This window comes from Catharus ustulatus, chromosome 23 (assembly GCF_009819885.2).
Source record: "Catharus ustulatus isolate bCatUst1 chromosome 23, bCatUst1.pri.v2, whole genome shotgun sequence".
Taxonomy (NCBI): Eukaryota; Metazoa; Chordata; class Aves; order Passeriformes; family Turdidae; genus Catharus; species Catharus ustulatus.
This window is the reverse complement of record NC_046243.1, coordinates 616,660-643,904: the sequence shown is the minus strand read 5'-3', so window position 1 is coordinate 643,904 and position 27,245 is coordinate 616,660. Positions and strand designations below refer to the sequence as shown.

At 54.1% G+C, this 27,245-nt stretch overlaps 1 protein-coding gene across 1 annotated transcript; it reads right to left on the bottom strand.

Annotated features, from left to right (window-relative positions):
* Positions 1 to 143: 143 nt before the first annotated feature.
* Positions 144 to 27,205, bottom strand: PIP4K2B (phosphatidylinositol-5-phosphate 4-kinase type 2 beta). Its single transcript, XM_033079265.2, has 10 exons — positions 27,020 to 27,205; positions 14,073 to 14,170; positions 12,496 to 12,592; positions 9,512 to 9,664; positions 8,107 to 8,253; positions 6,684 to 6,722; positions 6,377 to 6,490; positions 4,112 to 4,370; positions 2,482 to 2,585; positions 144 to 1,742 (listed from the first exon to the last, which is right to left on the bottom strand). The coding sequence occupies exons 1-10, from the start codon at positions 27,197 to 27,199 to the stop codon at positions 1,662 to 1,664; spliced, it is 1,272 nt and encodes a 423-aa protein (XP_032935156.1). The 5' UTR covers positions 27,200 to 27,205; the 3' UTR covers positions 144 to 1,661.
* Between the last annotated feature and the right edge of the window lie 40 nt (positions 27,206 to 27,245).

Sequence of the window (27,245 nt, the reverse complement as noted above, 5' to 3'; positions counted from 1 at the left end):
GCCAATTCCTTCTGTGCAAGTCACATTTGAAATAAAAAACACAAAAAAAAATCCACAAAAAAATCCAAAAAAACCCCACAAAAAACACAAAAAAACCCACAAAAAAACCCACAAAAAACAAAAAAACCCACAAAAAAACCCCAAAAAACCCCCACAAAAACCACCAAAAAACCCCACAAAAATACAAAATAAAACCCAAAAAAACCCAACCCAGGAACCTCTGTCAGGGCTTCAAGTACCTGTGCAGGTGGGGGAAGGAAGACTGGATAATTAATAATTAACAATTAATAATTAATTAACACTGGCAGGATTTGGGGTGCTGACCTCAGAGTTATTCCTGATTGAGGAAATTTTATTCTGGGATAAAAATGAGTTTTTTTCAATTTTTTTCTTAAAAGAATTATTTTTAGGAAATTTTGAATTTTAGGAGCTGTTCAATTTTAGGAACTCTTCAATTTTAGAAATTTCTCAAATTTTAGGAATTGTTTAATTTTAGGAATTGTTCAATTTTAAGAACTCCTTCAATTTTAGGAGCTCTCCAATTTTAGGAACTCCCCAATTTTTAGGAATTTCCCAATTTTAGGACACCCCAATTTTAGGAATTTCTTGAATTTTAGGAACTCTTCAATTTTAGGAACTCTCCCTTTTTAGGATCTCTCCCATTTTAGGAACTCCTCCAATTTTAGGAATTTCTCCAATTTTAAGAACTCCTCAATTTTAGGAACTCTCCCATTTCAGGAATTTTTCAGTTTTAGGAACTCCCCAATTTTAGGAATTTTTCCAATTTTAGGAATTTCTCCAGCTCTGTCCAACTGCAATCAGCCCAGCTCCCAGCACATCATGAGCTGAGGTTGGTCAATGCCTCTCACACTGATTTTTTTTTGTTTTTAGGTTTTTTTTAGGTTATTTTTGTTTTTAGGAGTTACACTTTGTTGTTATTTTTGTTTTTTTTTTTTCAGAGATCATCTTTGGTAGATGTTCATTTCCCTCATCTTTCTTGTAAATCAAGTGCAGTTACAAAAAAGTTTTTTCTTTTTTTTTTTTTTCTTTTTTTTTTGTTACTTAAATTAACCAAAAAATATAAAGTGTCCCAAGTCTGAATTTACCTAAATTCAGCGACTCCTCCTTTTATCAGTTCTATTTTCCATCCTTGAAATGCTGAGTTTTTTGTTTTTCCTTCCAATTCCTACCCAGAGGGAAATAAAAGGGGTTTGTTTGTCTTTTCTGACAAAGCCAGTCCAATAAAACAACACCACCAACAGCACAAAAAAAAAATTTAAAATAAAATAAAATAAAATAAAATAAAATAAAAAACCAAGGAGTGGTTTGTGAATCAGGCACCGCTCCACTGAACCCTTGGGGACAGTGCCACGTGTCACAGAATGTCACAGAATGTCACAGAATGTCACAGAATGTCACAGAAGGTCCCAGTGCTGCTGGGAAAAGCCCTCAGAGGTGCAGTGTGGGCACTTCTGGAACAGCAAAACCTCCCTGGGGCGCCGAGGATCAGCACGGGTTTGTCACAGGCGCCGTGTCCTGCAGCTGCCAGGGCAGGGTGGCAGGGGTGACAGGAGCCCCCTGGGGTGACAGGAGTCCCCCCTGGGGTGACAGCAGCCCCCCCTGGGGTGACAGCAGCCCCCCCTGGGGCAGGCTCAGCTGCACTATGTCAGGATGTTGGAGATGAAGTCGTTGAAACGCTTCGAGTACTGCTCGGGGTTCACCGTGGAGATCTCGGCGCCCGCCTGGGGAGAGACACGGGGTCAGTGGGGACAGGGACAGGGACAGGGAGGGGACAGGGGGTGTGGATGATACAATCCCTCCAAAGCCATCTTCCCCTGGAACTTGCTCTAATAAATAAGGTATCCTAGATACCAAGGTTGAGCCAAATTCCTTAAGAATTTGGTCACTCTCCTACACTTTGGAAGATAATTGGTTAGAAATTAGTTTGTGTAATTGGTCAGCTCACCTTTAGGGCTTCTCACTTAGTTCACCTTTAGGGTTTCTCATTTAGATTGGATGCTGTTCTTTGTATAAACTTTTATTGGTTGTAGTTTGAATCCTCCCTGAATTTATAAATATGGTTTTGTTCTGAGAGAATCCTGCCTGACTCCCTTCACATGAAATAAAAGTTCTTGTGGAATTCACAAGTTAGGCCTCTGGTGTTTCTCTGCTGGCTAAATGTGAGTTTTCTGAGAGAGCTAAATGTTAGCACCCTCTGGTCCTGGTAAACAGCACCAGGGACAAAAAAAGAAAGTCACAAGGGAGGGGTCAGAGGGGACAGGGAGGGGACAGGGGGGCAGGGAGGGGGGCAGGGAAGGGGCAGGGATGGGGGCAGGGACACAGGAGTGACCCCAGGGGTGTGACCCTGCACAGAGCAGTGACCCCAGAGTGTCACCCTGCACACAGGACACAGCAGTGACCCCAGGGTGTCACCCAGGACACAGAGGTGACCCCTGAGCCCCAGCCCCAGGCCAGGCTCACCCCGTGTTTCACTGTCTTGGCAGCGTGCGCCGCTTTCTTCTTGGTGTCGTAGGGCGTGAGGATGTCGATGATGGCCATGAAATAAACTTCCTTCCTGGGGGCACCTGGGGGAAAGAGAGGGGCTCAGAGCCTGGGCATGGCCAGCACAGAGAGAGAGGGGCTCAGAGCCTGGGCATGGCCAGCTCAGAAAGAGAGAGGGGCTCAGAGCCTGGGAATGGCCAGCACAGAGAGAGAGAGGGGCTCAGAGCCTGGGCATGGCCAGCAGGGAGAGAGAGGGGCTCAGAGCCTGGGAATGGCCAGCACAGAGAGAGGGGGGCTCAGAGCATGGGAATGGCCAGCACAGAGAGAGAGAGGGGCTCAGAGCCTGGGCATGGCCAGCACAGAGACAGAGAGAGGGGTTCAGAGCCTGGGCATGGCCAGCACAGAGAGAGAGAGAGGGGCTCAGAGCCTGGGCCCCACCTCAAAAAACATCCCCTGCCCTCCATCCTTCCTCCACAGGTCCCTCCTCAGTTCCCCAAGAGCTCCCCTGCCCTTCTCAGCTCCCCAGAGTTCCACACACCTCTCCTGCCCTCCAGAGCTCCCCCTCAGCTCCCCTGCCCTCCATCCTTCCTTCCTTCCTCCCCTGCCCTCCTTACCTCCCCCTCAGCTCCCCTGCCCTCCCCAGTTCCCTCACAGCTCCCCACTCTTCTCCTGCCCTCTCCATGTCTGTCACAGCTCCCCTGCCCTCCATCCTTCCTCTCCTGCCCTCCCCAGCTCCCTCACAGCTCCCCTGCCCTCCCAAGCTCCCTTCCAGCTCCCCATCCCAGCTCCCCTGCCCTCCATCCTTCCTCCCCTGCCCTCCTCACCTTCCCCCAGCTCCCCTGCCCTCCCAAGCTCCCTCCCCACCTCTTCCCCAGCTCCCCTGCCCTCCCAAGCTCCCTCCCAGCTCCCCATCCCAGCTCCCCTGCCCTCCATCCTTCCTCTCCTGCCCTCCTCAACTCCCTCCCCAGCTCCCCTCCAGCTCCCCTGTCCTCCAGAACTCCCTCCCAGCTCCCCTGCCCTCCATCCTTCCTCCCCTGGCCTCCCCAGCTCCCTCACAGCTCCCCACACTTCTCCTGCCCTCTCCATGTCTGTCACAGCTCCCCTGCCCTCCATCCTTCCTCCTCTGCCCTCCCCACCTCTTCCCCAGCTCCCCTGCTCTCCCCACCTCCCTCCCAGCTCACCTCCCTCCAGAGCTCCCTTCCAGCTCCCCATCCCAGCTCCCCTGCCCTCCCCACCTCCCTCCCCACCTATCCCCCCAGCTCCCCTGCCCTCCATCCTTCCTCCCCTGCCCTCCCCACCTCTCCCCCACCTACCCTGCCCTCCATCCTTCCTCCACAGCTCCCCACAGCTCCCCTGAGCTCCCCACACTTCCCCTGCCCTCCTTACATCCCTCCCAGCTCCCCTGCCCTCCATCCTTCTTCCCCTGCCCTCCCCAGCTCCTTCCCAGCTCCCCTCCCTCCAGAGCTCCCTCGCAGGTCCCCTGCCCTCCCCAGCTCCCCATCCCACCTATCCCCCCAGCTCCCCTGCCCTCCATCCTTCCTCCCCTGCCCTCCCCACCTCTCCCCCACCTCCCCCACCTCCCCAGCTCCCCCCAGGCGCCCCCACTCACTCTCGTGGCTCTTCATGGCGTACACATCCACGGAGGGGTCGAACTCCCCGGGCCCGAAGAAGCGCGGGTAGTTGAGGAGGTTGCCGGGGCTGTCGGGGGGGGTCCCGTAGGAGGAGATGGGGTTCCCCCCCAGCCCGTCGTTCTCACACTCCTCATCCTCTGCCCTCTCCTCCACCTCCATCTCCTCCTGCTCGGCCCTGTCCACGTCGTGGATGCCCACGAGCAGGCTGTAATCCATGATCTTCAGCTGGGCTAGGAACTGGGGAGAGGCGGCCGTGAGCAGGGCGGGGTGGGGAGGGCTCAGCCCTGCCCTGGAGCACTTCCCTGAGCCAGGACTGAGCCCTGTGAGACTCTGCACAGCCTCCCTGAGCCAGGACTGAGCCCTGTGAGACTCTGCACAGCCTCCCTGAGCCAGGATTAACCCTGTGAGACTCTGCAAAACTTCCCTGAGCCAGGATTAACCCTGTGAGACTCTGCACAGCCTCCCTGAGCCAGGATTAACCCTGTGAGACTCTGCACAGCCTCCCTGAGCCAGGACTGAACCCTGTGAGACTCTGCACAGCCTCCCTGAGCCAGGATTAACCCTGTGAGACTCTGCACAGCCTTCCTGAGCCAGGATTAACCCTGTGAGACTCTGCACAGCCTCCCTGAGCCAGGACTGAACCCTGTGAGACTCTGCACAGCCTCCCTGAGCCAGGACTGAACCCTGTGAGACTCTGCACAGCCTCCCTGAGCCAGGATTAACCCTGTGAGACTCTGCACAGCCTTCCTGAGCCAGGATTAACCCTGTGAGACTCTGCACAGCCTCCCTGAGCCAGGATTAACCCTGTGAGACTCTGCACAGCCTCCCTGAGCCAGGACTGAGCCCTGTGAGACTCTGCACAGCCTTCCTGAGCCAGGATTAACCCTGTGAGACTCTGCACAGCCTCCCTGAGCCAGGACTGAACCCTGTGAGACTCTGCACAGCCTCCCTGAGCCAGGACTGAACCCTGTGAGACTCTGCACAGCCTCCCTGAGCCAGGACTGAACCCTGTGAGACTCTGCACAGCCTCCCTGAGCCAGGATTAACCCTGTGAGAACCTGCACAGCCTCCCTGAGCCAGGACTGAACCCTGTGAGACTCTGCACAGCCTCCCTGAGCCAGGACTGAACCTGTGAGACTCTGCACAGCCTCCCTGAGCCAGGATTAACCCTGTGAGACTCTGCACAGCCTCCCTGAGCCAGGACTGACCCTGTGAGACTGCACAGCCTCCCTGAGCCAGGACTGAGCCCTGTGAGACTCTGCACAGCCTCCCTGAGCCAGGACTAGAGTGAGATCTAAATCCTGTGAATCCCCAGAGCAGCCCTAAGGATGGGGAGGGCTCAGCCCTGCCCTGGAGCACCTCCCTAGAGCCAGGACTAGAGTGAGATCTAAATTCTGTGAGTCCCCAGAGCAGCTGCAAGGGTGGGGAATGCCCAACCCTGCCCTGGAGTGCCTCCCTGAGCCAGGACTGAACCCTGTAAGACTCCTGCACAGCCTCTCTAAACCAGGACTAGAGTGAGATCTAAATCCTGTGAGACCCCAGAGCAGCTGCAGGATCAGGAATGCTCAGCCCTGCCCTGCAGAGCCTCCCTAAGCAAGGATTGGGGTGAAAACTGAACCCTGTGAGAGCCCAGAGCAGGAGCCTGGCTGGTGCAGAAGTTCTGCAGCCCTGAAGTGAGAGCTGAACCCTGTGGGACCCCAGAATAGGATCCTGGCTGGTGCAGGAAATTCTGCAGCCCTGCAGTGAGGATTGAACCCTGTAAGAGCCCAGAGTAGCTGGTGCAGGAAGTTCTGCAGCTCCTGCTGCAGCCCTGCAGTGAGAACTGAACCCTGTGAGACCCCAAAATCAGGAGCCTGGCTGGTGAGGAAGGAACTCTGCAGCCCTGCAATGAGAACTAAACCCTGGTCAGACCCCAGAGGAGGAGCCTGGCTGGTGCAGGAAGTTCTGCAGCCCCTGCTGCAGCCCTGCAGTGTGGATTGAACCCTGTGGGACCCCAGAGTAGCTGATGCAGGAAGTTCTGCAGCCCCTGCAGTGAGAACTAAACCCTGTGAGAGCCCAGAGCAGCTGCACAGCTCACTGCCCCCAGAGCAGGAGCCTGGCTGCTGCAGGAAGTTCTGCAGCACTGCAGTGAGAACTGAACCCTGTGGGAGCCCAGAGCAGTGGTGCAGGAAGTTCTGCAGTTTCTGCAGCCCCTGCTACAGCCCTGCAGTGACAGGACACAGAGCTGTCCCCCAGGAAATCACCTCCACGTCCCTCTTCAGCTTCTCAAGGAAATTCTTTTTGCTCTCTTCTCCAACGTGCAGCTTCTGGCCCTCGTTCAGGAAGTCGTTGTCCTTGAAGGTTGGGAGATCCTTGGCCTGCAACACAAAAGCCTGTGGTGAAATTTTCCAGCCCAGGGTGTGCTGGAACAGTCTCTGCTCAGTTTGGGATTTTTTGGCTGCACAAAATTCACTGAGGATGGGAATGGCACCAGGCAGAGCACAGCAATTGTCAGGGAAGCTCCAAGCAGCTCCCAGAATTGAAAAGGAATTAATTAAACAATTTCCATACCTTCTCTTTATCACTTGCTTCCCTGGATACTGTTGAGCCCTGAGAAAGAAAAGAAAAATAAAGAAAATATCATTACTGCACTGTGGGTCACATACCCAATGGATTTATTGACACCATTTAATTTCTCTATGCAGGGAAACAGTGAGAGCAAAACAATTAAAGAAAATATTATTACTGCACTGTGGTAATACTCCCAATTAATTGATTGACACCACCTGATTCCTCTATGCAGGAAAACAATGAAACAAAACAAAAAAAAATATAATTACTGCACTATGGGTCATATTCCCAATTAATTGATTGACACTGTTTGATTTCTCCATGCAGGAAAACAATGAAACTAAACAACGAAAGCAAAACAAATAAAAATCTCAATACTGCACTATGGGTCATATTCCAAATTAATTAACTGTCACTATTTGATTTTTCCATGCAGGAAAACAATGCAAAAATTTTTTAAATCAGTGCTCAAATAATTCCTGGGATGGGGGGGATGGACAAACATCAAACCTGCATCCCAAACCTTGATCCCCTGAGTGACCCCAACACCCAGGACCCAGCCAGGGGGGTCCCAGCCCCAAATCCAATCCAAGGGGGATTCCAGCCCCAAATCCAATCCAAGGGGGGTCCCAGCCCCAAATCCAAGGGAGGTCCCAGCCCCAAATCCAATCCAAGGGGGGTCCCAGCCCTAAATCCAAGGGGAATTCCAGCCCCAAATCCAATCCAAGGGGGGTCCCAGCCCTAAATCCAAGGGGAATTCCAGCCCCAAATCCAATCCAAGGGGGTCCCAGCCCCAAATCCAAGGGGGGTCCCAGCCCAAATCCAATCCAAGGGGGATCCCAGCCCCAAATCCAATCCAAGGGGGATCCCAGCCCCAAATCCAATCCAAGGGGGATCCCAGCCCCAAATCCAAGGGGGGTCCCAGCCCCAAATCCAAGGGAGGTCCCAGCCCCAAATCCAAGGGGGGTCCCAGCCCCAAATCCAAGGGGGATCCCAGCCCCAAATCCAATCCAAGGGGGGTCCCAGCCCCAAATCCAAGGGGGATCCCAGCCCCAAATCCAATCCAGGTCCCAGTCCCAAATCCAAGGGGGGTCCCAGCCCCAAATCCAATCCAAGGGGGGTCCCAGCCCCAAATCCAAGGGGGATCCCAGCCCCAAATCCAAATCCAAAGGGGGGTCCCACCCAAATCCAAGGGAGGTCCCAGCCCCAGGGCGGTCCCAGCCCCAAATCCCCAAGCACTGGAGGAGCCCCCAGCCCCAAATCCAATCCAAGGAGGGTCCCACCCAAGTCCCCAAGCTCTGGGGGAGCCCCCAGCCCCAGGGGGTCCCACCCAAGTCCCCAAGCTCTGGAGGAGCCCCCAGCCCCAGGGGGTTCCCAGCCAAGTCCCCAAGCTCTGGGGGAGCCCCCAGCCCCCAGCCCTCACCTTCAGGTCGTACTTCCTGTGCACGGTGAGCCGGTGGCTGAAGACGTTCCTGGTCACCACCATGTAGGTCTCCACCCCGTCCACCGTGAGGCGGTACATGCCCAGGAACTGCGGCAGCAGCGTGTTCCCGTGGCACTCCACGATGAACTGGGGACAAGGGACAGCGCTGTGACACGGGGACAGGGCTGTGACACAGGGCTGGGGACACGGGACAGGGCTGTGACATGGGGCTGGGGACACAGGGCTGGGGACACAGGGACAGGGTTGTGACACGGGGACAGGGCTGTGACACAGGGCTGGGGACACGGGACAGGGCTGTGACACAGGGCTGGGGACAATGGACAGGGCAGTGTCACACCAAGACACAGCAGGGACACAGGGACAGTGCTGTGACACAGGGACAGGGCTGGGGACAGCAGGGACAGGGCTGGGGACACGGGGACAGGGCGGTGACACAGGGCTGGGGACAAGGGACAGGGCTGTGACACAGGGCTGGGGACAATGGACAGGGTTGGGGACAAGAGACAGGGTTGTGACACAGGGCTGGGGACAAGGGACAGGGTTGGGGACAAGGGACAGGGCTGTGACACTGGGCTGGGGACAAGGGACAGCGCTGTGACACAGGGACAGGGCTGTGACACGGGGCTGGGGATACGGGACAGGGCTGTGACACAGGGACAGGGCTGTGACACGGGGCTGGGGACACGGGACAGGGCTGTGACACAGGGACAGGGCTGTGACACGGGGCTGGGGACAAGGGACAGGGCTGTGACACCAAGACACAGCAGGGACACAGGGACAGGGCTGTGACACAGGGACACAAGGACAGGGTTGTGACACCAACACACAGCTGGGGACACAGGGACAGCCCTGACAGGACACAGGGACAGGGCAGTGTCACACCAACCCAGCCCTGGGAGATCTCCAGGGTTCCAGTGTGACCCTGGGTGGGGCTGGGCGATCTCTGTCCCCCGGACTTTTTCCCTTAGATTTTTGTCCCCCAGACTTCTGACCCTCAGATTTCAGTCCCTTAGATTTCTGATCCTTAGACTTTTTTCCCCTCACATTTTAGTCCCTCAGATTTTTGTCCCCTAGATTTTGTCCCCCAGATTTTTGTCCCTCACATTTTAGTCCCCTAGATTTTTTCCCTCAGACTTTTGTCCCTTAGATTTCTGTCCCCCAGATTTCTGCCCCTTAGATTTTTGCCCCTCAGACTTTACCTCTTCAGATTTTTGCCCCTCAGATTTCTGTCCCTCACATTTTGGTCCCTCACATTTTAATCCCTCAGATTTCTGCCCCTCAGATTTCTGCCCCCCAGACCTCACTCCCCCACACCCTAAAGCCCCATTTTTCCCCCCAGCTGCAGATCCCCAGGAGTGCAGGGGGTGCTCCACACTCACCATACCTGGTGGTATTTCTTGAGGATGTTGTGCATCTCTGCCACATCCTCACTGGACACGGCCTTGATGACGAATCTCCTGTCGTAGGTGGTGAGGAATCGCGCGCCGCAGCGGCCCTGGCTGTCGCTGTTCACCGGGGCGCTGCGGGTCACCGAGTTCTGGGGGACACACAGGGTGTGGGGATGGGACAGGGGCTGTCACTGCCCTCAGCAGCAGGGGCAGGGTCACAGGGTGGGGTCAGGAACGGATGGGAATGGCCTGAGCAGTGCTGGGGAGCAGGGTCAGCACCACAGGGTGGGTGCAGGAATGGCTGGGAATGGCCTGAGCAGTGCTGGGGAGCAGGGTCAGTACCACAGGATGGGGTCAGGAATGGCTGGGAGCCCCTGAGCAGCTCTGGGAGCAGAGTCAGCACCCCAGGATGGGCTCAGGAATGATAGGAATGGCCTGAGCAGTGCTGGGGAGCAGGAGCAGCACCACAGAGTGGGCACAGGAATGGTTGGGAATGACCTGAGCAGTGCTGGGGAGCAGAGCCAATCCCAAAGGATGGGGTCAGGAATGGATGGGAATGACCTGGGCAGCTCTGGGGAGCAGGAGCAGCACCACAGGAATCCCCTGAGCAGCTCTGGGGAGCAGGGTCTGCACCACAGGGTGGGCTCAGGTATGGCTGGGAATGACCTGAGCAGCTCTGGGGAGCAGAGCCAATCCCACAGGAACACCCTGAGCAGCTCTGATGAGCGGGGTCAGCACCACAGGATGGGCTCAGGGCACCAAGTCTGGCTGTGAACCCCCTGAGCAGCTCTGGAGAGCAGAGTCAGCACCCCAGGATGGGGTCAGGAATGGCTGGGAATGACCTGAGCAGCTCTGGGAAGCAGAGCCAGCCCCACAGAACAAGCTCAGAGCACCCACTCTGGCTGTGAATTCCAGCTTTGGCACTGCTGAGGGTAAAACTCAATTGTTTAAAAGCCTGGACATGTTTTTAGGGCTTCCACCTGGCAGGTTTTACTCCAACAGCTGGGGTGTGTTTTTGGAAGGCACATTTTGCTGAGAGGTTTTTAGAGATGTAGGATACACAGACCAAGAGTTCTCAGCATTTCCTCTCAGGCATTTAAGGATATTTCTATCCTGGCTTAAGGAAAACCAGACCAAAACAACTGCAATGGCCTGGTGGCTTTTCCATCAAGCAGTAGCTTAGTCTGGCCAAAGTCTCAGTGTCTGGGGATCCTTCCCAGGTCATCCTGCACCAAAAGCCACCCCCAGGCTCTGCTGTTCCTACCCCTGGACCTACAAGATGAGTATAAATAGCTTGGTTGTTCTTCTGACAACCAGCAGCATCTGCCTTTAGATCCCAGTCTCCACCCTTAGCAACCAGACAGTGCAGCAGGGCTGGAAAATCCCAGGGAAACTGCAGGGATCAATTCCCTGAGCTCTTTGTTGTGCTGCTGGGAGCTCCTCCTCAGCCCCAGCCACTGCTGCTCCTCCAAGCTGTCCCCTCTGTCCCCTCATTTCATCGACCAACATTTCCTTGCCACAGATGGGGAGGGCTCTGAAACACCAACAATGACTCTTAGCGATTTTTCCAGCATTTCTGGGCTGGCCATTGTGTTTCAGGCTGGATTTTTCTTTATTTTTAGGTGAGGGAGCCTGCAGCAGAGCCAGCTCTGAGACAGAGATTTACCAAGTCATGCTGCAAGTGAGCTGAGAGGTTTCCTTTCAGAATGAAGCATTTAAAGCTTTTAAAACTTTAATGAAGCAGGGGAAAAACTCCGCTGCTGCCAATGGAAAATAAAGGCAAACAGAAAAATCCCCTTTGCTGCTGGCTGACATTTGCAGAGGGGTCTGTGCCAGGCAGTTTAATCAGCCCTCACCTCAAAACCACAGAGCTTTTCTTCTGGAGCTGGGGAAGCAGAAATGGTGACCACAGAGAGCATTGCCACATCCCCAGCCCTTCCCATCCCTCTGCTCCCTCCACCTCTCCCACAGCTGGGCTGGTAAATTCAGCTCTCACTCCAGCCAGCACATTTTACCCACCTCCATTTAGCTCAATTTTTTTTTTTTGGACACTTTTTTAAAAAGCCAAAGCTGTTCAGAGATGGGGGAAGCAATTCCTGAGAACAGCAGAGGAAGGGGAAGGACATCTGTGTGATGTCCCTGCTCAGCTCCTCGTGCTCAGAGATCAAAGATGGGTGAGGAAAGGGAAAGGGAAAGGGGAAAGAGAAAGGGAAAAGGGAAAGGGAAAAGGAAAAGGGAAAGGGAAAGGGAAGGGGAAAGGGGAAGAGAAAGGGAAAGGGAAAAGGGAAAAGAGAAGGGGACAGAGAAAAGGAAAATGGAAAGGGAAAGGGAAAAGGGAAAAGGGAAAGGGAAAAGGGGAAGGGAAAGGGGAAAGGGAAAGGGGAAAGGGAAAGGGGAAAGAGAAAGGAAAGGGTGGCCCTGCTGCAGCAGCCAGAGCTGTGACACCTCCCTGTCCCCAGAGCTGTGACACCTCCCTGCCCCCAGAGCAGTGACACCTCCCTGTCCCCACAGCAGTGACATCTCCCTGTCCCCAGAGCTGTGACACCTCCCTGTCCCCAGAGCTGTGACACCTCCCTGTCCCCAGAGCTGTGACACCTCCCTGTCCCCAGAGCTGTGACACCTCCCTGTCCCCAGAGCTGCCCCCAGCAGACTCCTCTCCAATAAAATCAGCCCCTCTGGCACTAAGGGATGCATCCCAAAGCAGAACCCACCTGAAGCACCCAAACCAACAACACACACTTGGTTGGAAGCAGCAGATTCACCTGAATCCACAACCATGCCAGATTTCCTTTTCCTTGCTGCCATTCCAGGCTGGATCACTGCTACCCTCCAGCTCCTGCCTGCCCACAGCCACCTGTGAGCCTTGGGAGCAGGGATCCCCTCCTCCTGCTGGAGGAGCACTCCAGCCTCACCAAAACCCAGAGAAGCTGCTGCAGCAGTGTGTGGGGTTTGTGTGGGCTGGGAGGACAGGGGAGGGTACCTGGTAGTCCTGGTCGTCGATGCCGAATCTCTCGCGCAGGTTGCGGAACACCAGGGGACAGTACTCCTTGAACTTGAAACGGCTGGGCAGGTTCTCCCTGGGCAGGCACAGGGTGTGAGCAGTGAGATCCTGCTCCAGCTCCCTGGCAGGTACCCAGGACACCCCAGGACACCCCTGGACAACCCAGGACACCCCAGGGCATCCCTGGACAACCCAGGACATCCCTGAATATCCCAGGACATCCCAGGACATCCCTGGACATCCCTGGACACCCCAGGACATCCCTGGATTCCCCAGGATGTCCCAGGACATCCCAGGACATCCCAGGACACTCCAGGATGTCCCAGGACACCCCTGGACACCCCAGGACACCCCTGGACCTCCCATGACATCCCAGGATATCCCTGGACACCCCAGGACATCCCAGGACATCCCAGGACATCCCAGGACACCCCAGGACATCCCAGGACATCCCTGGACAGCCCAGGACATCCCTGGATGTCCCAGGACACCCCAGCCCTGCTGTGCCCTGGGCAGGTTCTCCCTGGGCAAGCACAGAGCATGTGAGCAGTGAGATCCAGCTCCAGCTCCCTGGCAGCTCCCCAGGACACCCCAGGACATCCCTGGACAACCCAGGACACCCCAGGGCATCCCTGGACAACCCAGGACATCCCTGGACACCCCAGGACACACCAGGACACCCCAGGACATCCCTCGACATCCCAGGACACCCCAGGACATCCCTGGACACCCCAGGACATCCCTGGACACCCCAGAACATTCCACAGCACCCAGGAGAGAACCTCACAGCATCCAGGGACCCCCCAGCATCCAGGAGCAGCTCCAGGCTGCCCCCAGGCACAGCACAGGGGACAATGACAACATTCCCTGTCCCTGAGGGAGCTGCACCTGCTCCTCCCACAGCCCTGCTCCTGCCCAGAGGGGGAGAAGCAGGGCTTGGTCCTGCTTGGATTTGGCAGCTCCTTGTCCATGAGAAACACTGGCAGGGACATGTGGGGAGCTGAGGTCTCTGGGGAGAGGGGCAGGAACAGATCCTGATCAGAGGGGAGCTCAGATCTCTGGGGAGAGGGGCAGGAGCAGATCCTGCACCTTGCAGGTGCCAGGGGACACAAACTTCCCAATTCCTCCCACTGTGCAAAGCTGATCCCTGTGAAACTTGGGGGAAACAAAGGGTTGTTCAGGGAGCACTGCAGCCTTGCAGAGCTGGAGTGGAGAACTCTGAGCACCAGCCACAGCCATGACTTCCAAACAGCTTCCAAAAATGGATTTTTTTTGAGAAAAGGAGACAGGGGTAACTGCAGAGAGACTCCACGAGCACAGCCCAGCTGCAGAGCTGCCTCCTGTGAGCAGCCTCACCCCTCAAAGGACGGAAATCAGTCCCTAAAGAGCATCTCAGTGAGACTGAGCCCACCCTGGGGTGTGGGCAGGGGCTCCCACCCACAGCACAGCACACCCCTGGCAGCAGCCCCAGAAGGGTCCCCCAGGCCAGTTTGCCTCACAGCACAGAGCTCTGGCCACACAGAGAGCTTGGGAAGCTTTGGGAAGCTCCCACTCACTTGTTGAATAGATGATTGTCCACCTTGATCTTGCTGTAGGCTTTAAAGTCATCGGGCATTAACATGACAGGGACGGGGACATTGCTGAGCTCGTTGATCTGCAAGAGAAAAAAGGGACACTCAGAGGACAGGCCCTGGGGACATGCAGGGATGGCAACACCCCAGGGGACAGCAGGGACAGGGCTGGGGACAGCAGGGACAGGGCTGGGGACAGCAGGGACAGGGTTGTGACACAGGGACAGGGCTGGGGACACAGGGACAGGGCTGTGTCACAGGGACAGGGCTGGGGACAGCAGGGACAGGGTTGTGTCACAGGGACAGGACTGGGGACACAGGGACAGGGCTGTGACACAGGGACAGGGCTGGGGACAAGGGACAGGGCTGGGGACACAGGGACAGGGCTGTGTCACACCAACACACAGCTGGGGACAGCAGGGACAGAGCTGTGACACAGGGACAGGGCTGGGGACAGCAGGGACAGGGTTGTGTCACAGGGACAGGACTGGGGACACAGGGACAGGGCTGTGACACAGGGACAGGGCTGGGGACAAGGGACAGGGCTGGGGACATAGGGACAGGGCTGTGTCCCACCAACACACAGCTGGGGACAGCAGGGACAGAGCTGTGTCACACCACAGAGCTGGGGACACAGGGACACAGGGACAGGGCTGTGTCACACCAACACAGCTGGGGACAAGGGACAGCCTTAACAGGACACAGGGACAGGGCAGTGTCACACACACAGTTGGGGACACAGGGACAGGGCAGTGTCACACACAGAGCTGGGGACACAGGCACACAGGAGCAGAGGGACAGGGCAGTGTCACACACAGCAGGGACACAGGCACACAGGGACAGGGCAGTGTCACACACACAGCAGGGACACAGGCACACAGGGACAGGGCAGTGTCACACACACAGCAGGGACACAGGCACACAGGAGCAGAGGGACAGGGCAGTGTCACACACACAGTTGGGGACACAGGGACAGGGCAGTGTCACACACACAGCAGGGACACAGGCACACAGGAGCAGAGGGAACACTTTGCTCCCAGCCACAGCAGCCCCTCATTCCCCCAGTGAATCCTGAACCATCTCCCCTCCCTGAGCCCCCCTGAGCACCCAGGGGCACAGACCCAGCAGATTTCCTGTCTGAACTTCACCCTGCCTGGGAAACCCTTCCAACCTCAGTTCCTGGGACAGCACAGGCTGAGCAGGGGCTGTGCTGCAGCCCAGCACACTCCCCTGGATGTTGTTTCCATGTTTCCATCTCCTGCTGCTCCCACCCCTTCTCTGGAGGGATGAGTCACTCACTGGGCTGTTTCTGCTCCTTAGTCATGTGTGGAACCACAGGAACAGGAGCAAGCAGGAGGAGAAATGTTCAGCTACACTACTGAGCAGGTGCTGCAGCATTCAGCAGTGCCATAATAACAACAATAATATAATTATAGTAATAATAATAATAATAAAGATCCAACTCTGGACTGTGTCTGGCTGCCCTGCTCCAGGCTGTGCCAGTGATGGCACAGGGTTAAAAATATTTCTAAAATCATGGGAATTGTATACAACAGATTCAGGAATCAGGCCTGGGAATGGATGTTGAGTTTTGTGTTTGTTGGATCATGTGAAACTGCACCTGAGTAATCAGCATGGGATAAATAATGTGGTTGTTAAATGTAATAATTGTTTGGTAAATTGAATATATTGTTGTTTGATCATAGTAAGAACCATGAGAAGCAATGTAACTGTAACAAGAATCATGAGGAAGGATGTTTGGGGAGCTGATGGAAATCACAAGAATCCCTGCTTGGATAAGATCAATGTATAGAATAGAACAAGATGGATTTAGTAATTATTATATAGTTACATAAAAGGGTGTAAAACCTGTCCCTCTGGAATCCATGTGGAGTCAGATTTGGGTTTGTGCCCTGATTCCCAGAGCTCTTCAATAAAAGCACAATAAAATCACCCTGTGATTCTGTTTCTACACCAACAGCAGGATCAAGAGCAGGTCAGGAGGTTTTCAGGAGGTTTCTGAGCTGCTTTTTCTGAGGGCTCCCCACAGCCCCACCTCCCTGAGCTGTTAACAGCCTGGATTTAGGATAGAATTCCATCCCAGCTCTGCTCCAGGGCTGCTGTGCCAAGCAGGCAGTGCTGCAGAGGGAGCAGATGAGGCTGCCAAGAGCAGGGCTTGGCTCCAGCACCAAAACCTCCAGCAGGTCACTGGGAAAGCTGCTGGAAAACTTCCCTGCCCTGGGATCCAGCTCTGGGATTCCCCATTCCCTGAGGGCAGCAGGACACAGAGCACTGCCCAAACTGCTGCCACAGCCCTGGGGACTGAGCTGCAGTAATTTCATGATTATAAACTGCACCATTTTCACTAAAATTTTGGTCTGAACCCAAAGGTGTGGCTGATATATGGACAAAGAATGAAAAGTTGCTGTTTTAGTTTGAAGGACAGGTGTGTGCTGAGAAAGGCAGGAGCTTCTCTTTGAAATGGAGAATGTAAACCCCCTCCCTCCAAATTATTGTAATTTTGAAATCAAGGGGATTTCAGGCAAAGATATGGGAATTAGGAATAACAGTTCTGTACTAGGGAAATTAAAATAGAAATACAGCACTACAAAGAACAAACCCCAAACCCTGACACAGTCAGAGTACAACCTGACACCCATCAGTCAGGCAGGGTGTTGGCAGCAGTCCCATCCCATGGTGGCTGCATCCTCCTGCAGTGACAGATGTGGCTCAGCTGGAGCAGTGCTCCTGTACAAGGTGCAGTTTCCCTCCCAAGCTCCAGTGGGGATGTGGAGAAATCCGGTTTTCCTCTGGAGTCCAGTGGAGAAAGGAGCTCCCTTAGTGTCCCAAACCTCTGTTTTTATCTTGGTAAGAAATGTTGGGCTCTTCCCCCTGGCTGGAGCAACTCCCAATGGGATGCAGTAATTTTATCAGTGCCACAGTGGGACTCAATGGCCATGAGCAGAAAATGACTGGCTGGAGGAAGGATGGGTTGTGAAAAGATAAAGAACAATGCCCTGCCTGGTTTATAAACATGGCCATGAACAGGAGATATCCCATGAGATAAAGAACACTGCCCTGCCTGGTTTATAAACCATGGCCATGAACAGGAGATATCCCATGAGATAAAGAACACTGCCCTGCCTGGTTTCAATGGATGCCCATTAGCAGAATATCTCCCACAGAGATCAGGATCACTGCCCCACCCTCAACAGATGGTGATAGAACAGATTCCTTTGATCACACTCTATATTGTAATGTGCAGTTTATAATCAGGTGCAGCTTATATATGGACAAAGAATGAAAAGTTGCCAACATCCAGAGATGCAGCTTATAGTCAGTGTGGCTTACAATCATGAAATTACTGTCATTCCATGCAGCCCAGTGTTTATCCCACCCTTCCTCCATCCTCACCACAAAAAAACCAGACCAGATTTAACACACGTCAGACTGGGAAGAAAGACACATCCCAGTGCCAGGAGGGAGGGTGGCTATTTTCAGAGCCAGCCATCCCACACAACAGATAGCAGAGGGAAGTAAAGCTCCTGGAGGGAGCAGAGATGGAGTTCAGCAAAGCCCAGCCCAGAACTGAGAGCACAAAGCTCCTGGAGGGAGCAGAGATGGAGCTCAGCAAAGCTCAGCCCTAAACAGATAGCAGAGGGATGGAGCTCAGCAAAGCCCAGCCCTGCACTCCCCTCCCCAGCTGATGCCTCAAGTTTTAGTTTTTGTATTTTTTGTACTGGATTGGTGCAGAACTCTGAACTCCATGTAGGGTTAGTGAGCTCTCTGCAGTTTGGTCAGACAAAATTAAAAACCAAGGACATCACCACAGCCTCAGGTATGAAAAGTGTGAACTGAAGTGAATGAGGAGAGCAAACTGGGGGACTGTGACTTCATTAACCCCTGATATGCAAATAAACCAAACTCATATCTGCCCAAAAAACTCGTGTCCATCTCAAGTGTAACCTCTGCCAGGCTCCTGCACTGCCCAGGGTGCACCTTCAATAAATATCCACTTGAATAAACACCCACTTTATTCTGTAATTCTGTCTATTCTCTAATCCTGTCCATTCTCTAATTCCTCTGTTCCAGGTATCCAGTCCAAGACACCCCAGCACCTCTGGGATGTATGGAAAACGCTGCACAGATGAATGAATGAATGAATGAATGAATGAATGAATGAATGAATGAATGAATGAATGAATAAATAACGGCACACATCCCCCACTGGCAGGGAGAGGCCGATGCCCCCCGGGTTCAGCTCAATCCTTGAAGCAGAGGGGAGGGAAAAGGGAGCAGAGTGCAGGTGAGGAAGGGATCTCCCATCTCCCAGGCACTGCAGAGAGCTGCAGCACAATCCCACGCAGAGATTTCCCCTGGGGGCTGGCAGAAAACAACTCATTGTGCACCGAGACAGCGGCGCTGCCTCCAGCCACTACAGGAATCTCAGGATTATAAACCACACCTGATTGTGTCTGGGTGTCAGCAACTGTCTGGGGTTACAGAGTGTGATAAAAGGTATAGATTCTGAAACCATCTGTGAGGGTGGGGCAGTGATCCTGATCTCTGTGGGAGATATTCTGCTAATGGGCATCCATTGAAACCAGGCAGGGCAGTGTTCTTTATCTCATGGGATATCTCCTGTTCATGGCCATGTTTATAAACCAGGCAGGGCAGTGTTCTTTATCTCATGGGATATCTCCTGTTCATGGCCATGGTTTATAAACCAGGCAGGGCAGTGTTCTTTATCTCATGGGATATCTCCTGTTCATGGCCATGGTTTATAAACCAGGCAGGGCAGTGTTCTTTATCTCATGGGATATCTCCTGTTCATGGCCATGGTTTATAAACCAGGCAGGGCAGTGTTCTTTATCTCATGGGATATCTCCTGTTCATGGCCATGGTTTATAAACCAGCTGGGGCATTGTTCTTTATCTTTTCACAGCCCATCCTTCCTCCAGCCAGTCATTTTCTGCTCATGGCCATTGAGTCCCACTGTGGCACTGATAAAATTACTGCATCCCATTGGGAGTTGCTCCAGCCAGAGGGACGAGCCCAACATTTCTTACCAAGATAAAAACAGAGGTTTGGGACACTAAGGGAGCCCCTTTCTCCACTGGACTCCAGAGGAAAACCGGATTTCTCCACATCCCCACTGGAGCTTGGGAGGGAAACTGCACCTTGTACAGGAGCACTGCTCCAGCTGAGCCACATCTGTCACTGCAGGAGGATGCAGCCACCATGGAATGGGACTGCTGAGTGGGACTCAATGGCCATGAGCAGAAAATGACTCACTGGAAGAAGGATGGGTTGTGAAAAGATAAAGAACACTGCCCTGCCTGGTTTATAAACATGGCCATGAACAGGAGATATCCCATGAGATAAAGAACACTGCCCTGCCTGGTTTATAAACCATGGCCATGAACAGGAGATATCCCATGAGATAAAGAACACTGCCCTGCCTGGTTTCAATGGATGCCCATTAGCAGAATATCTCCCATGTTGATCAGGATCACTGCCCCACCCCCAACAGATGCTGATAGAACAGATTCCTTTTATCACACCCTGGATTGTAACCCAAGACACCCAGGGAAGGCACAAAGGAGCCATCAGCAGCTCCTCTCCAGCAGAGGAAGGATGCTGACGGCTCAGAGGAACAGCGATTGCGAGGCTGCCCCCTCCTCGCTGGCACCAATTCAGACACAAATGTTTGAGGCCTCGCTGGGTGCCCTGGTTTCAAAGCTCAAAGGGAGTGTGGCACCTGTTGAGAGGTTCCTGAGTGGCAGAAATGGTGCAGCAGGAGAGCTCTGGATGGTTTCTGAGGTGCCACCGCTGCTCACAAGATAAAAGAGCTCAAAAATTCCCCCCTGTGGAAACCTTTCCCTCCTCCCTTGCTGCAGAGCTCGCTGGAAGTTTTGGGAGCTGATTCTGGAGGAGATGGGGAAGGGAGGGGGTTGTGATGGGCACCAAGATGGGGATGAAGGGCAGCATTTGGGATCCAGCTTTGGAGGGAGAAGGGAGGGGGTTGTGATGGGCACTAGGATGTGGATAAAAGGCTGGATTTGGGATTCTGGTTCTGAAGAAGACACTGAGAAGGAATGGGGTTGTGCTGGGCACCAACATATGGATAAAAGGTTGGATTTGGGATCCAGCTTTGGAAGAGACAGGGAGAAGGAATGGGGTTGTGCTGGGCACCACAACATGGGTGAAGGGCTGGACTGGTCATTTCCAGACCCAGCACTGCCCACTGCCCTCCCCCAAGGCAGCTCTGGGGCAGTGGTCACTGGGCCTCTGCTCCTGGCACCACTCTGGAAGCAAACACGATTTTGTTAATTTAGTTTTGCTGCTATGTTGAGTTTTTTACAATTTTTTGCTGTTTAAGCACAGTGTGCTCCCACATCAACACCCATGCCTGACACCTTCCCAAGGAAAAGGCACAAAAAACCCCCACACACCTTGGGAAAGGGATATCCCAACCCCTCCCTGCTCACAGCACAGCTCACAGCACAACCCTCAGCAAGCAAATCCCTTCCCAAGATTATCCTGACACACACCTGGGCCCTCACCTGGGCTGTTCAGGGCATCACAGCCACTGCAAGGCACAGATCACAAGGTGGTGCCACACTGGTGCCACTGAGGTCCCCAAAGTGGGCACAGCAGGGCCCAGGGATGTGCAGCCACACCCAGAGCAATGCTGGGCTCCTGTAAGGCCTCAGATTTTTAGCCCTGAGCTGCTCTCAAATCCACTTTTTAGCCCTGAGCTGCTCTCAATTCTACTTCACTTTCTAGCCCTGATTTGTTCCTGGACAGCCCCAGGACTCTCAGGATTTCAATCTGGATTTGCCCCAGAGGTCTCAGGATTTCAATGTGGATTTGCCCTGAGAGCTCTCAGGATTTCAATCTGGATTTGCCCCATGGGCTTTCAGGATTTCAATCTGGATTTGCCCCATGGGCTTTCAGGATTTCAATCTGGATTTGCCCTGGGGGGCCTCATGATTTCAATCTGGACACCCCCAGGACTCTCAGGATTTCAATCTGGATTTGCCCTGAGAGCTCTCAGGATTTCAATCTCGATTTATCCTGGGGGTTCTCAGGATTTCAATCTGCATTTGCCCCAGGACTGTCAGGATTTCAATCTGGATTTGGTTCCTGGGGGCTCTCAGGATTTCAATCTGCATTTGCCCCAGGGACTTTCAGGATTTAAATCCAGATTTGGCCCCTGGGACCTCTCAGGATTTCAATGTGGATTTGCCCCGGGGGCTCTCAGGATTTCAAGGTGGATTTGCCCCAGAGCTCTCAGGATTCCAATCTGGACACCCCCAGGACTCTCATTATTTCAATCTGGACACCCCAGAGGTTCTCAGGATTTCAATCCCAGCCACATTTCACACAAACTCGTTGCCACCCTCAGCAGGAGCACAGGGACACAGCCCCTTCCCGTTTTTCCCTGGTTTTGCCACGTCCTGACAAGAATTTGGTGATTCCCCAGCAGGTCAGGCAGTGTCCAGAGCCACCCCACAAGGACCAAAAGATGCCAACAGGGACCAAGAGCAGGAGGTGAGGGAGGGAAAACCTCTTGTGCTGCCCAGACCCTTCACCCTCAGCTTTGCAGAGCTGCAGAAACACCTCCTCCCTTTTTCTCTGCCAAGATTTTACTTCCTGGGCACTGGAATTCTTCAGCAGGTTGATCATTTCTCAAATTCCTTTCCCCATAAAAGCCACATCAATATTCTGTGTCGTTCAGGGACAGCTGCTGGCATCAATGGGCCAAATTTTGCTTCAAAACCTGAGTGCAGCCTCAAAGTGGCAATTAGGAAATGATGGGAAAATGAGATTTGTTTACTAACACACAGCTGATGGAGTGGGTGAGCCCCACTCTCCAGGATTCTTTGCCACAGGAATTTGTTCCCCTCAGAGCTTTCCAATCAGGCATCTTGGTGAGAATTAGTTAAAATTCATTAATGCTCTGGGGAAGGAGGTAAAAGACACATGGGGAAATCACAAACTCACAGCTGTGGCAGAATTTTGCTGCTGTTTAGGACAGAGCAGCAACTGGGTGATGGTTGGAGGAAAAAAAACTGTTTTCCATTAATCAGAGCATGGTTAATTAATATCCACACCAACAGGAGTTAATCTTGGAGTCAGTAATTCCTCTGGGGACACCAGGATGCTTTAAGATGGAAAAAAAAAAATTTAAAAATCCCCTGGTGACAGCTAACTAAATTATTCCTGAAAAAAAAATACCTGGAAAGGACTCCTGGCTGCATCCCAGGGATCAGGCAGTGCCACCCTGCTGTCCCCAGTCCTCCCAGTCCATGCTCCCAGTGCTCCCAGTGGTGGGCAGGGCTGATGCTTCCCTTGGTCCAAACAAAGCTGAGGAATGGGAATGTTCAACAACCAAGCCATGGCAGGAAGGAGCAGGGAAATGAGTCCTGTTCTACTCACAGGAACACCTGGGAAATCCCTGGTTTGCATCCCAAACGGGAAAAGGGAGCCTGGAGGGTGGATTGGAACAGGAAAAGAGATCCTGGAGGGTGGATTTGAGAGGGAAAAGGGATCCTGGAGGGTGGATTTGAACAGGAAAAGAGATCCTGGAAGGTGGATTGGAACAGGAAAAGGGCTGCTGGAGTGTGGATTTGAAGATTAAAAGGGATCCTGGAGAGTGGATTGGAACAGGAACTGCTGGAAAGTGGATTTGAAGAGGAGAAGGGCTCCTGGAGGATGGATTTGAGAGGAGAAGGGATCCTGGAAGGTGGATTTGAACTGGAAAAGAGATCCTGGAGTGTGGATTTGAACTGGAAAAGGGATCCTGGAGTGTGGATTTGAACTGGAAAAGGGATCCTGGAGTGTGGATTTGAACAGGAATTGCTGGAAGGTGGATTTGAAGAGGAGAAGGGCTCCTGGAGGGTGGATTTGAGAGGAAAAGAGATCCTGGAGGGTGGATTTGAAAAGAGATCCTTGAGGGTGGATTTGAATCGGAAAAGGGATCCTGGAAGGTGGATTTGAACTGGAAAAGAGATCCTGGAGGGTGGATTGGAACAGGAATTGTTGGAGTGTGGATTTGAACTGGAAAAGAGATCCTGGAGGGTGGATTTGAGAGGAAAAGGGATCCTGGAGTGTAGATTTGAAGAGGAAAAGAGACCCTGGAGGGTGGATTGGAACAGGAACTGCTGGAAGGTGGATGCGAAGAGGAAAAGGATCCTGGAGTGTGGATTTGAAGAGATCCTGGAGTGTGGATTTGAATGGGAAAAGGGATACTGGAGTGTGGATTTGAACAGGAACTGCTGGAGTGTGGATTTGAGAGGAAAAGGGCTGCTGGATTTGCAGATTTGCAGAGCAGCCCTGGCTGAGCAGCCCGGATGCAGCCCCTCACTCATTGCAGGGCTGGCACAGCCGTGCCCAGTGCTGCTGTCCCCAGAGCTGTCACAGCTGGGGCTGCAGGGACACACCCAGGCTGTCCCCACTGTGCCAGCAGCAATCCCTGAGATCTGGGGGGTTGATTGGTGGCAGATGCTGCTCTGGAGCACTGAGAGCAGGGAGTGCTGCTTCCCTGGAATACCAACGAGCTCTGCTGGCTGCTCCAGGCTGGGACACGGCTGCTGCTGCTGCCTGGGGACAGCCAACACTTCTCATTCCCAAAAAATGGGATGTTTGTGCCTCTGCCCTGCCAGCACCCAGGGGAATCTTTTCCAGCTGAGGAATCACAGCCCTACAGAGAGATCCAAAATCTGGGATCGATCCCTGGGATCCCAGAGCCTCCCAACTGTTTCCATGGCTCCCAAAGCAGCAAACATCCCTCACACATCTCTGTTCATGGCCCTGCTGGGAGGGGCTGCTCCTGTCCAGGATCATCAAAGCTGCCACATCTGGGCATGAGGATACAGGTAGGGGGAGGGAACACATCTGGGACAGCACAGACACACCTGGGGACAGCACAGACACACCTGGGGACAGCACAGACACACCTGGGACAGAACACAGACACACCTGGGACAGCACAGACACACCTGGGACAGAGCACAGACACACCTGGGACACAGCACAGACACACCTGGGGACAGCACAGACACACCTGGGACAGCACACACACACCTGGGACAGCACACACACACCTGGGACACAGCACAGACACACCTGGGGACAGCACAGACACACCTGGGACAGAACACAGACACACCTGGGGACAGCACAGACACACCTGGGACATCACAGACACAGCTGGGACAGAACACAGACACACCTGGGGACAGCACAGACACACCTGGGGACAGCACAGACACACCTGGGGACAGCACAGACACACCTGGGGACAGCACAGACACAGCTGGGACAGAACACAGACACACCTGGGGACAGCACAGACACACCTGGGGACAGCACAGACACACCTGGGACAGCACAGACACACCTGGGGGACAGCACAGACACACCTGGGGACAGCACAGACACACCTGGGGACAGCACAGACACACCTGGGGACAGAGCACAGACACACCTGGGACAGAGCACAGACACACCTGGGGACAGCACAGACACACCTGGGGACAGCACAGACACACCTGGGACAGCACAGACACACCTGGGACAGCACAGACACACCTGGGGACAGCACAGACACACCTGGGACAGAACAGACACACCTGGGGACAGCACAGACACACACACACACACACACACACACACAGAGCACAGCAGCTCCTCTCCCAGTGCCATGACAACAGCAGGAGCTTCCCCAAGAACCTCCCCATTGTTGCAGCTTCAGGAGCTGACAGCAAACTCAGAATTCGAAGTTGAGACTGAGTGCCTCAACTTTCACACAACTTTTCCCCTCCTCTCCACGGTTCTCTGGTCCAAAATTCAAAGATCTGACTCCCAGCACCCCTGTTCACACCAGCCCCACCCCAACCCCAATCCCAATCCTGGCTGGAAGCACCAGCACCCTTTATTTAAACTTTCCACAGAGGTATTCCCTAAATGATTCCCAAACATCAGCTGGAGGCACATAAATCATTTCCCAGCCACAGCAGCTGCTCCTGGTGAGTTCAAGAGAAGCATCAAACCCTCACCCCAACGTGGCAGGGATTTTAGGGAAACCCTAAACGCCTTTTCAAAGGTCAGGAGGTCACAGCTGAACTTTTCTCACCCCCTTTCCCAGCCCCTGGGTTCCTTCCTGGCAGCAATTTCTTCCTAACACACATCCCATATAATCTCATTAGCAGCTTAGTGTCAGCTCACCGTGCTCCCTTTCCCAAATATCTCACAGCCAAGTGCTCCCAAAGTTACTCTGTCCTGATCCAGGGCCTCAAATTCCTGCCCAGACAGCTACAACAAAGAAAAACACCAAAAAAAATCCCCAAAAAAGGCGAATTGCCAGCAAGGAACAACCCTGCCTATGAGGGTAGGAATGAAACTGGGAAAAATCCCACGATTTCCATTTCTTCAGGGCTGCTGATGGCACCACTGATCAAAGGCTGATTCAACTCATTATCTGCTTCCTGGGCAAGGCTGGGAGCACTTGGAACATCCTTTGCCTCAAAGCCAGCACGGTGCTGAACCACATTTGGAAGATTTCACTCCAGTCAGGCAGGCCAAGAATGCAAGGAGATTTTTTTTTAAATTCTTGGTGTGTTATTTGTTTTAGGGGAAAAAAAAAAAGAGCCTGAATCCCTTTCACTCTCTAGGAAACATCCACTAATCCACTGGAGAAATAGGTGTGTCTGAGCCCTAAAAGTGGATTAAGTGAGAAAGGGATGAGGCTTCTGGGTTCTTTGGCCACCACGAACAGCACCCAGCAGCCACATCTGAGGATCAATCCTCGTGCCTGCCATCACAAACCGGGGAGAAGCTTCCAGAGACAACACAAGGATGGTGTGAGGGGTGGCCAGAGGAGGTGGAATCAGAGCTGAGCCAGCACAGACATTCCCAAGGGACCCTCTCACAACCTGGCCAAAGAAGACTAAAGGGGTCAAACCCTCATTTTTGGGGGATGGAGATGGGAGAGCTCCAAGGGGAATCCCTTCCTGGGACAGCCACAGGGACAGTCCTGGCTGGAAGTGCCAAATTCGTGTCCTCAGGGCCCCCCCAGTGCCAGAGCGGGGATTGTGCCACAGCAGCATCACCCAAAATGCCATCAGTGCCCCAAAAAGCCATCAGTGCCCCAAAAAGCCATCAGTGCCCAAAAAGCCATCAGTGCCCCAAAATGCCATCAGTGCCCCAAAAAGCCATCAGTGCCCCAAAAAACCATCAGTGCCCCAAAAAACCATCAGTGCCCCAAAAAGCCATCAGTGCCCCTGCCCAAAATGCCATCAGTGCCCCAAAGAGCCATCAGTGTCCCTGCCCTGTCCCAGGAAAAAGGGGCTGGAAAAGGTGCCAAGGGTGGGCGTGTGGGGACACAGGGACCTGTGAGGTCCCCAAACTGCCTGGGGACACAGAGCCAGCAGAAAGGGACCACAGAGCCCAGGGAGGGAGGAAAGGCTGGGATTCAGAGGGGATGAGGGGAAAAAAGCTGCTCTGGAAGGGAGGGAGAAGGCCCAGCCTGAGGGGGAGCGGGGAAGGGACCGATCTGAGGGGGGCGGGCAGGGATGAGGGGGATGATGGAGATGAAGGGGACAAGGCCCCGCTCTCTGGGCTGTGAGGGGGATGAGGGGGACGAGGCCCCGCTCTGAGGGGTCTAAGGGGGACGAGGCCCCGCTCTCAGCTCTGAGGGGCTGTGAGGGGGATGATGGAGATGAAGGGGACAAGGCCCCGCTCCCAAGGCTGTGAGGGGGACGAGGCCCCGCTCTGAGGGGGATGAAGGGGACGAGACCCCGCTCTGAGGGGTCTGAGGGGGACGAGGCCCCGCTCTGAGGGGTCTGAAGGGGAACGAGGCCCCGCTCCCCGCTCTGAGGGGCGGGGGTTCGGGGTGGGGGTGAGCCCGCGCCGCCCGCTCTCACCGTGTGGTTCGCCCCCCACATAAGGACGCTGAGCAGCGGCTCCGAGGCCCGGAACAGCTTCACCTTCTGGCACACGAAGTGTTTCTTCTTGGTCTTGGTTTTGCTGGCGCTGAGGGCCGATCCCACCGCGGCCACGGCTCCCGCCGCCGTCCCCGCGGCCCCCGCGCAGTTCGCGGCCATGGCGGACCCGAGCGACCCCCTCCCCGCGCCCCCCTACCAGCGCCTC

Bases quoted from the DNA above. Each gene is read 5' to 3' on its own strand.
- PIP4K2B (XM_033079265.2), bottom strand. From the start codon at position 27,199: ATGGCCGCGAACTGCGCGGGGGCCGCGGGGACGGCGGCGGGAGCCGTG. The intron at 6,491-6,683 runs GTATGGAAATTG...TTTGTGTTGCAG, and splicing joins AAGCAAGTGATAAAGAGAAG to GCCAAGGATCTCCCAACCTT. The intron at 2,586-4,111 runs GTGAGTGGGGGC...TCTTTCCCCCAG, and splicing joins CGCCATGAAGAGCCACGAGA to GTGCCCCCAGGAAGGAAGTT.